The following is a 10,812-nucleotide window of genomic DNA, read 5'->3' as shown; positions in this document are numbered from 1 at the left end:
CATGACAAATCAGCTGGTCACATGGTTTGAAGATGGCAGACAGCACAACATGGCAATAACTTAAGCGTGTATATTTATTTTTCTCTTGTAAAAGGAAAATCCCACTAAAAAGCATGCTGAAATCTGTTTTCCTAGCATTTGGAATTGTGTCTGGACTTTCGACATCGACAATATTTACGCCATTATGGTTGGATTCAATGAGCGACAGCTCCAAAATGACAGTTAACAATAGCGGGAATTCATCATCAAATGCCATCGACAATTACGCCGTCATCTTCTTTGTTAGCATCATAAATTTACTGCTATCATCTGTGATAATGATAACCATATTACTCATAAGGAAATTTCTGAAAATCTGGCATACCAAAGTGAACTGTAGCAAAGGGAACATGTTTTACGTTGGACTGGCAGATGCCGTGTCAACTATATTTCTGGTGTATGCAGCCAACGGGTCACGCACTGCTCCATATCTACAAGCCATTGCTACTAATTTCGCTATACCAGTGACTTTCTTGACAAGGTCTGTTTGACCACATCATCCTCATCTGTTATGAGTTTTGAGCAGTGTTTTTGCAGTTGTGGTGGTTTGTGTTTAATAATTTGAGTGAAATCACAATAGCTCAGTTAGTAGAGCACCTGTAGGATTCAAGGGAAGTCTAGTCCTTAAACACATTTATTTACCAATTTGGTACCCCCATCAGATAACAATCACTGATTACAATCTTTACTTGCATGTAATTTGCTTTGAAGAGTTAGAAAGAGAGAAAAAGTCTTGAGAAATGGGTGTGTAAAGATAGTTGCCCATTTGAAAACTTTAGGATACATATAGTTTGCAGAAACAATCTTGTGGTGAAGAAAGAGTAAGTGCAGATAAGGTTCGGTATATAATTAATGTAGCAGTTCTGTAAAAGAAAAGAGTATAATGGGGACTTGGCAGATTGATCTGGTAGATCAGTTGATTCCCTTGCATTGTGTAGAATCTCCCAGATTTGTTGGGCTTAACTTTTCAGAGATGCTGAACAGTCTTAGAATTGAAGACGTACTAAAGGCTTTGACACATGTAGATGTAGATCATATTGTCCTGAAAATAAAGTTGGGGAGGAATATATTTATGGTTGCACATCAATCACACGGGAATTCTGTGCTTTTGATCACGTGCAACATCCTTGTATTTTTAATTATACAAATTACTTGCTTAAGACTATGCATTCTGCAAATGGTGTTTTATTGTACATATCAAACTGTATTGATTACTTTGTTTGCTAGATTTGTCATTCTCCACAAGAAACCATCCCTTCGGAAAACAATCTCAGCTATTATGGTGTTCTGTGCAGAACTTGTTGCACTGATACCAGATATTTTTCCAAAACTAGAGAATGACTCATCAAAAAGTGATGATGGTGGAGCTTCTGGAATAGCAGGGATTCTATGGCCTCTCTGCTACTTTGCTGGGTTTGTAAGTACTGGAAATACATAATTATGATTAAGGCCACATAGAATTAATTTTTAGATTCTCATCCCCGCCCGCCCCTCTCAAAACGTCCCGCCCCACTGTCTTTTATTTTGTTTAAAAAAAAAAGTGTGCAAAAAAAAGTATCGCAAAAAAAAAAAATCGGGTTCGGTATACAAAAAAGTCAGATCATTTCAATGGCTGCCTGACATATTGGCGCGTTGTGGTTGTGAAGTGACGTTTGATTCCAGTCATGTTTGTAATAATCAGAATTCGGAAAGATGTGGTAGTTGTAAAGAACTGGTGCGGTGTGATTTGCATTTAAAGAATAAAAAATAAAATCCACCCACCCGCCCCATTTTTTTTGCAAATCAGGATGAGAATCTAAATATTAATTTTATGTGGCCTAATAATAAAGTCTGAATTTCATATGGATAATTTTTATACACCCCGTCATTAGACGGGACGTATTATGTTATGGTGCTAGCTGTCCGTGCGTCTGGCTGGCTGTCCGTCCGTCCGGGGTAATGTTTTCCAGACTTTTTTCCGTAACAGAGGCATGTACAACTTTGAAATTTGGCCACAATTTCTCCCTCAAGAATTGTAAGAGTGAGTTTGCATTTCAGCTGGATTGGTCTTTCCTTGACCTACTTTAGGGCTATAAGTAGGTCAAACAGTTTTCCGGACTTATTTTCCTTACAGATACAGATATTGCCCTGAAATTTACACCTAAGCTTCCTTTCAGAGGAATAAAAGTTCAGTTTGCATTTCAGCTGGATTGGTTCGTCCGTCCGTGGCCTACATTGGGACTAAAAGTGGGTCGAACAGTTTTCCGGGCTTTTTTTCATTACAAATACAGATATTGCCCTGATATTTAGTCAAAGGCTTCCTCTCGGAGGAAGACAAGTTATTTAGCATTTCAGCTGGATTGACACACTATGACCTACAGTACTTTAGGGGTAGAATTAGGTCAAACAGTTTTCCAGATTTTTTTGATATGGTCACAGGTATTGCTCTGAAATTTAGTCACAACCTCCCTCACAGAGAAATTCATAATCAGTTCACATTTCAAACACTTCAACTTAATTGGTGCACCATGACCTACTTTAGGGCTAAAAGTAGATCAAATGGTTTCCTGGACTTTTTATCATGATAGATAAGATATTGCGCTGACATTTTGTCACAACCTCACTCTCAGAGAAATACATAATCAGTTCACATGTCAGATGGATTGGTATGCCATGCCCTACTTTAAGGCTTTTCTATTCAGAATGTGTGTTGTATCAATTCAGAGAGCACAATATGCCTCCGGGTTGAATTTCACTGTCCGACGGGCGTATATTGTACCGTTTACAGTACTCTTGTTTTCATGTAAATTTATTTGAAATTAGAAATAAAAATAAAATATCTGAAATGTACTTATCAATAATGATTTCTGGCATGTATTGTACAAAACAGGGGTGGCCTGTCAGATGCATATTTATGATATACCCTATAGTTAAGTTAAATCTCTACGAGGCATGAAGTACATATGGCTGATGCTTAATTTCCTGGTTTCCATAGTAACTAAGCAGATGAGAGTCACTTACTCTAGTCCATCACTCTCCCAGCCAAAACTAGTACCCATTTACAGCTGGGGGAACAGAGACAATGCCGGTGCAAGATTTAAAGTGCCCACTCTGGAATTTGAACAAGTGACAATTGCATACTGACCAAATACTAATGAACACTGAGCCTCATGCCCCACAATATTCTATGGTACCCTCGTGTAATACATGAAGCTCTACTATTGTGGGTATATTGTGAATATATGTCTCATTTTATTGTGAAATTAAGTGGAATACAATGTACTTAGCCTGGTATTTAACCAGTAATGCAAATCTCATGTAAGTAATTAATTTCCAATCTCAACATCATCAGCTTTGGATGGAGGTTACCTGTAAAGAATGGGTGTTGGACAGTCCCATGTAGAGGAGTGTACAAAATGTTTTCCACCTTGAACAGCAATAAGCTCTGGTTTTCTTAGCCTTGTAGTTTAGGATTGGAGGATTTACTTTTAAACTTAGCATTGCAAGTATTCATGTGTGACATGGTAATTGAATAAGATTTTATTAAGTGGTTTATGATTATGGGAGGGAATGTTTGTAGCTTTAAATATTTAATTATAAAATCTACTTAAGAGGAATAAGACACCCATATGATAATATTTTGGAATTGAAAACTTTAAAATTAACCTTATTATGTTGTTCAAAAATTCAGTTTTACTTTAGTACAAAGTAATCTGGAAAAAATTAAAACCCCTGCTAGATTTGAACCCATGATCACACATTAACTTACTGAGCTATCCAGCAAGGCAATTAGATTTAAAGGAAACTGCAAGTCTTTCAAATAAAGTTTTGAGACTTGAGGTTTTTTCTCAGTTCTTATTATTCTTCTGCTTCTCGTTCTTTCTCGCATGTAAATATGTCTGCAGCTGTTCTCCGTAACCCTTTGATGAAAGTATAGGGATAAATGATTTCCAAAATTCAACAGATATAACTTGATAAACATGATAGATAGAATTCAGGGGTCTTCTTAAATGAGAAGAAAATGACAGAGTCTACAAGTTCAAGGGACTCCAGTGATCTTGACCTCAGACCATAAACATAAAAACTGGTATAACTTTAGAACCAGGATTAATAGAGACATGGGATAGAGGATACAAACAAGTATTAAGGTCAAATGCTTTCTGTGACCTTGACCTTTGACCTTCACTTGGGAGGCTTTATAATCATATCTTGTAATATTTTCTTATTGGTTCAAAAGAAATTTAGCCATTATGACAATGTGTTGTTCCTCCTTAATGATATATAGAAGAAAATATATGAACAATTGAATTGTATTCATGGATTCATGGATGTCAATGTTAAAATATAAAACTTTGTAATGTTGAAATGCCATTATAAAAGTGCTATTAAGCATGCATTCACTTAATTTGATGACCGATTCATTATGCCGTGTATGTACATCAGGTAATTACAAAACTCGTTGAAAGTGATTGGACACATTAGTATTAATGAATGTTGTATTTTTTAGATTCCACAAGCTATTGTCAATGTTGTGTTTGAAAAATCGGCCAAAGACCTCACCTCAAACAACCATCCTACAATGGAGACAATACATATGATGTTCTGGTCCTACTTGTTTTGTTTCTTATCGCTGTTGGCACTCTTCTGGACTGATCTCATTCCCGGGTTTGGTGATGCTTCCACTATCAAAATGTTCTGGGAAAAGTTAGGGATTTTCTTGTTTATTCTCATTAACTTCATTGAAAACATCAGTAAATATGGACCAGAATGAGAATTTTTATCTAAAATGAAGATTTTCTTACTGATAAACTCTGGCTGAATTTCCATTGAAACAAATTAATTGAAATTTAGTTCAAAATTCCTTCATTTATTGTAAAGAATCACATTACTGAACATGACTTATTTCTAGAAGACTTTTCTTTAACCTTGATTAGTATGAACAGCATGTGTAAAGTATGCTCTTGTTGTTTACATTTCAGACTGAGCTTTGATTTTGAATGTTTTCTGGGTGCTGCAGACTGCCCCTCCCTCACAATTTTGTATTCAGGGATAACAATCCTAGCCATGTTGCTTACTCGCCTCTTTGTTGTTGTGTTCTTGCATTTCTCAGAAGGAGCCAATTTTCTCATTATCATAATGGTAAAGACTTCTAATAAACTAGCCAATTATCTCATTATCATAATGGTAAAGACTTCTAATAAACTAGCTAAACCAATTTTGTTCAGTCTCTTGATTACACGTGCATGAACTTATTTGTTTATGGAGACAGTGTATGACAGCATGTCATGTTTATAATCTTTTGTGGATATGTACACCAATATAGATGTGAAATTCTCACATACAGAGATTGAATTGTAAAAGACATAACTCTTTGGAGATTATGTTCTTTGATCTTATGCCTGTTTCAATATAAGGGGGATAACTCTTTAGATACTATGTTCTTTCATTATGTTCTTTTATTATATGCCTGTTGCAATATAAGGGGGATAACTCATAAATACTATGTTCTTTGATCTTATGCCTGTTGCAATATAAGGGGGATAACTCTTTTGATACAATGTTCTTTGGTTCTTTAGATACAATGTTCTTTGATTATATACCTGTTGTGAAATAAAGGGCATACCTCTTTAGATACTATGTTCTTTGATTTATACCTGTTGCAATATAAGGGGCATAACTCTGTAGATACTATGTTCTTTCTTTGTATGCCTATTCTACATTTCAGAGCCTCCAGACCCCTGTGGTCGTACTGTTTTGGACACTATTTAATGAACATCCATTTCACTGGAATCCAAATGTTCATTTATCCACCTGGCTCAGTATTACAGCAATATGTATCATGCTGCCATCTATCTACTGTTACAACAGAAGGTAAGCTTAAATATTTCTCTACTGCTACACAGAAGGTAAGCTTAAATATTTTTCTACTGCTACACAGAAGGTAAGCTTAAATATTTCTCTACTGCTACACAGAAGGTAAGCTTAAATATTTCTCTACTGCTACACAGAAGTAAGCTTAAATATTTCTCTACTGCTACAACTTAAATATCTATCTACTGCTACAACTTAAATATCTATCTACTGCTACAACAGAAGTAGCTGCAGAACTGTAGCTCTCTGAAAAAATATTTTGAGATAACAATGTTATGTCAAAATATTTTTTCAGAGAGTTACAGTTCTGCAGCTACAACAGAAGGTAAGCTAAAATATCTGTGTAGTAAACTAGCTGTATACTGAAAAACCCAGTGTCATATTCATCATCAGCCTAAACTGTATACTGATGATGCCTTTCATTAACCCAGTGTCATTCATTATCAGCCTAAACTGTATACTGATGATGCCTTTCATAAACTCAGTGTCATTTTCATCATCAGCCTAAACTGTATACTGATGATACCTTTCATAAACTCAGTGTCATATTCATCATCAGCCTAAACTGTATACTGATGATGCCTTTCATAAACTCAGTGTCATCTTCATCATCAGCCTGAATGATGCCTTTCATTAACCCAGTCTCATATTCATCATAAGCCTAAACTGTATACTGATGATGCCTTTCATTAACCCAGTGTCATTTTCATCATCAGCCTAAACTTTATACTGATGATACCTTTCATTAAACCAGTGTCATATTCATCATCAGCCTAAACTGTATACTGATGACGCCTTTCATTAACCCAGTGTCATTTTCATCATCAGCCTAAACTGTATACTGATAATGTCTTTCATTAACCCAGTGTCATTTTCATCATCAGCCTAAACTTTATACTGATGATACCTTTCATTAAACCAGTGTCATTTTCATCATCAGCCTAAACTGTATACTGATGACGCCTTTCATTAACCCAGTGTCATTTTCATCATCAGCCTAAACTGTATACTGATGATGCCTTTCATTAACCCAGTGTCGTATTCATCATCAGCCTAAACTTTATACTGATGATGCCTTTCATTAACCCAGTGTCATATTCATCATCAGCCTAAACTGTATACTGATGATGCCTTTCATTAACCCAATGTCATATTCATCACTAATTTTGGAAATCATGTTGCCAACTGGCAATTTTGGTAACATAAATAAGTGTTAATGAAAGCACTCTAAATGTGTCATATTGATAGGTAATAAAACTTTCCTAGACATTATCAAAAGCAATTTGACAGGATGTAGTATTTCAAGCAATAAAAGCATGGAACAGTCATCCTTGTACAGAAAAATGATATGTATGCTTACATTCATTTTCATTACACGGTTAAAGTCATTCAATGCTTAAAATGATTGATTTCTTCAGCAATTTTAAAAGAAAGAAAGAAAGGAAGGAAGATAGATAGATAGATAGATAGATATCCTTTCTGAAAACTCATGTTTATATAGAATTGGATATAGGTACATGGCAAAGTGTTCTTTATACCTGTATATGCTGCACATCAAATATAAATAGGTATAATTGGGTTTTTTGGAGGATACTTGGATCACTAGCCCTAGTCATAAAACAAAACAATTGCTTTATTTTAAGTCTGCGATTCTTTGTTAAGTAAGGATTCTACATTGAATTACTCTTGAAATTATGTATCTATATGTCGGTACCTTTTTCAGATATTTGGTATACTAGTAATCTTAAATGACAGTTTCTTTTTCTACTGAGTCCTCTCCAGTCCTTAATTACAGTGAAACTTCTTCAATACGGCTTTGAGTACCAGATCAGATCTTGAGATAACATTCAGATTGAATTTGAAATAACATTCAGATTAAATTCTTTCAAAATGTGGCACTGAAAACAGTTCCCCGAGTTACATAACATATACGACTGAATGTTTTTCTTCCCTCCAGCTCTACAGAGACCACAGACAAGAATGAGAGGGCTGACCACCAGTCAGAGGAGGCCAGGCGACTTTTAGTTTGTTCCACGGATAGTTATCAGTCTATTGACGCTCTCTCCACAGTGGTTATTAACAGTGACACCATGACTAGTCACCACAATCCTCTCGGAATCCACCGACCATACTCTCCACAGTTCGCAAGTTCACTCAATACAGAGGGATCGGATGTGGAATGGTCATTTTCTTGAATTGGGAACGATTGTAACTGGTGTCCGAACAGTAATTTCTTTTAACAATTCTGGGTTTTTTTTAAAGTTACATTATATTTAATTTCAAGGGTTCTCAATCCTCAGATCACTGTGATAATTTTTTTATTGGCATTATTTTTTATGATTTTTTTAGTGAATACATACATACACAATCCTCTTTTTCAATTATCCACAAACTTTTACACACTGCGCATCTTCTCCTTTGGCTACACAAATTTACCTGTGACATTGAAAAACAAAAATAAGATAAAGGTGTGAAAGATTAATAATACATGTATAAAAGACTTAATCTAGCATACATTTTATAATTGACATATACAGGGTTTTTTTTATCAGATTTATCATTAAACGTAATATATCTAACATTTTGTTCTATTTTTGATTTACTGGTTTATAACTATTGAGAGACATTATAGGAACTAGGGATGTTTTCTTTATTAGAATGTGACCCACTCCTAAGACTTTCATTGTCAAAAAATTTCACTCTGGTGAAAAAAAACCCATCCAAATGTACTATAAGCATTTTGAATTCAATATCCTTACATGAATGTAAAAATTGTTTGACAGTTGCTTGGTTCAGGGAATAATGGTTGTTTTATAGTGGGCATATCAAGAATTATTGTATAGGGGTTACTGGGTTGAGGCAGAATTACTTCATTATTTTAGTGGGGTCTTGATTTGTGGTCGAAGATTGAACATTATTCTGCTTGTTCACAGAGGTTTTTAATTTGTAGATATGTCGATCCTTACCAAGAAAGCCACAAAAAATGAATGATTTCACAGTATTTTAAAAAAAACCATTTCTGTACTCATTAAATTTCAACATTCATTAATTTTGTGCCAAAGTAATATATATTATGGTGAAAATAAATATTTTATTTTATTTGAGACTTGTTGTTAGTGCTTCAATTCCTTAGGGAACAGACAAGGTAAGAAAGGGGAGCTAGAAACTGAGAGGGAACAGACGAGGTAAGAGGAAGTGGGAGCTAGAAACTGAGAGGGAACAGACAAGGTAAGAGGAAGGGGAAGCTAGAAACTGAGAGGGAAAAGACAAGGTAAGAGGAAGGGGGAGCTAAAAACTGAGAGGGAACAGACAAGGTAAGAGGAAGGGGGAGCTAGAAACTGAGAGGGAACAAACAAGGTAAGAGGAAGGGGGACTAGAAACTGAGAGGGGACAGACAAGGTAAGAGGAAGGGGGAGCTAGAAACTGAGAGGGAACAGACAAGGTAAGAGGAAGGGGGAGCTAGAAAGTCAGAAGGAACAGACAAGGTAAGAGGAAGGGGGAGCTAGAAAGTCAGAAGGAACAGACAAGGTAAGAGGAAGGGGGAGCTAGAAAGTCAGAAGGAACGGACAAGGTAAGAGGAAGGGGAAGCTAGAAACTGAGAGGGAACAGACAAGGTAAGAGGAAGGGGAAACTAGAAACTGAGAGGGAACAGACAAGGTAAGAAGGGGGAGCTAGAAACAGACAAGGTAAGAGGAAGTGGGAGCTAGAAACCGAGAGGGAACGGACAAGGTAAGAGGAAGGGGAAGCTAGAAACTGAGAGGAACAGACAAGGTAAGAGGAAGGGGGAACTAGAAACTGAGAGGGAACAGACAAGGTAAGAGGAAGGGGGAGCTAGAAACTGAGAAGGAGCAAACAAGGTAAGAGGAAGAGGGAACTAGAAACTGAGAAGGAACAGACAAGGTAAGAGGAAGGGGGAGCTAGAAACTGAGAGGGAACAGACAATGTAAGAGGAAGGGGGACTAGAAACTGAGAGGGAACAGACAAGGTAAGAGGAAGAGGGAGCTAAAAACTGAGAGGGAACAGACAAGGTAAGAGGAAGGGGGACAAGAAACTGAGAGGGAACAGACAAGGTAAGAAGGGGGAACTAGAAACTGAGAGGGAACAAACAAGGTAAGAGGAAGGGGGAGCTAGAAACTGAAGGGAACAGACAAGGTAAGAGGAAGGGGGACTAGAAACTGAGAGGGAACAGACAAGGTAAGAAGGGGGAACTAGAAACTGAGAGGGAACAGACAAGGTAAGAGGAAGGGGGAGCTAGAAAGTGAGAAGGAACAGACAAGGTAAGAGGAAGGGGGAGCTAGAAACTGCATGAGAGGGAGAGAAAATGGAAAGGGGAGATGGGTGATTGGCAAAAGAAAAGGGGAAGAAAAAAGGAGAAAGAAAAAGATCCAGAGCAGGGATTGGAAGTGGAAGAGATGGAACCCCAACTCCCCCTATCCAACCCACATTACAATAGGCTCATATATTGTTGGACCATTCTTGGCACACTGATTTTGACAATGGATAACTCTGTTTACCTGATCAAGTAATAGGGCTCACGGCAGGTGTGACCGGTTGACGGGATGCTTACTCCTCCTAGGCACCTGATCCCACCTCTGGTGTGTCCAGGGGTCTGTGTTTGCCCAACTATCTATTTTGTATTGATTGTAGGAGTTACGAAATTGATTACTGTTTGTCAGGTATATGCATTTTCACTCAACATTATATATACTCAATTCTTTAATTATTGGCACCAAAGCATAATATATTGATGTGTTATAGAAATATATATTATCATATTTTGTTTACGTTATTCTTTTTTATGTCCCTATAATCAGAGAAGGGGGGGGGGGGGGTATAGTTTTTGGCCTGTCTAGCTGTCCATGTATGTTCGCAAAAACTTTACCTTGGCCATAACTTTAGAATGGATGATGATGGGGCTTTCAT

The 10,812-nt window shown here is 36.7% G+C and overlaps 1 protein-coding gene across 1 annotated transcript; it reads left to right on the top strand.

The window, feature by feature from the left end:
• The first annotated feature begins 9 nt into the window (after positions 1 to 9).
• LOC125650310 (uncharacterized) lies at positions 10 to 8,988 on the top strand. Its single transcript, XM_048878487.2, has 7 exons — positions 10 to 520; positions 1,267 to 1,456; positions 4,526 to 4,722; positions 4,998 to 5,157; positions 5,744 to 5,889; positions 7,847 to 8,115; positions 8,840 to 8,988. The coding sequence occupies exons 1-6, from the start codon at positions 114 to 116 to the stop codon at positions 8,082 to 8,084; spliced, it is 1,338 nt and encodes a 445-aa protein (XP_048734444.2). The 5' UTR covers positions 10 to 113; the 3' UTR covers positions 8,085 to 8,115; positions 8,840 to 8,988.
• The last annotated feature ends 1,824 nt before the right edge of the window (positions 8,989 to 10,812 follow it).

The sequence above is a fragment of the Ostrea edulis genome, chromosome 5 (genome assembly GCF_947568905.1).
Source record: "Ostrea edulis chromosome 5, xbOstEdul1.1, whole genome shotgun sequence".
Taxonomy (NCBI): domain Eukaryota; kingdom Metazoa; phylum Mollusca; class Bivalvia; order Ostreida; family Ostreidae; genus Ostrea; species Ostrea edulis.
The sequence above is the reverse complement of the archived record's forward strand: the minus strand, read 5'-3'. Positions and strand labels throughout refer to the sequence as shown.

What these genes read in the sequence shown, in the direction of transcription:
- LOC125650310 (XM_048878487.2), top strand. Translation starts at nt 114, where the DNA reads ATGCTGAAATCTGTTTTCCTAGCATTTGGAATTGTGTCTGGACTTTCG. An exon ending in CCAGTGACTTTCTTGACAAG is followed by an intron (nt 521 to 1,266) that starts GTCTGTTTGACC and finishes TTTGTTTGCTAG; the next exon opens with ATTTGTCATTCTCCACAAGA. An exon ending in ATTTTCTCATTATCATAATG is followed by an intron (nt 5,158 to 5,743) that starts GTAAAGACTTCT and finishes TCTACATTTCAG; the next exon opens with AGCCTCCAGACCCCTGTGGT.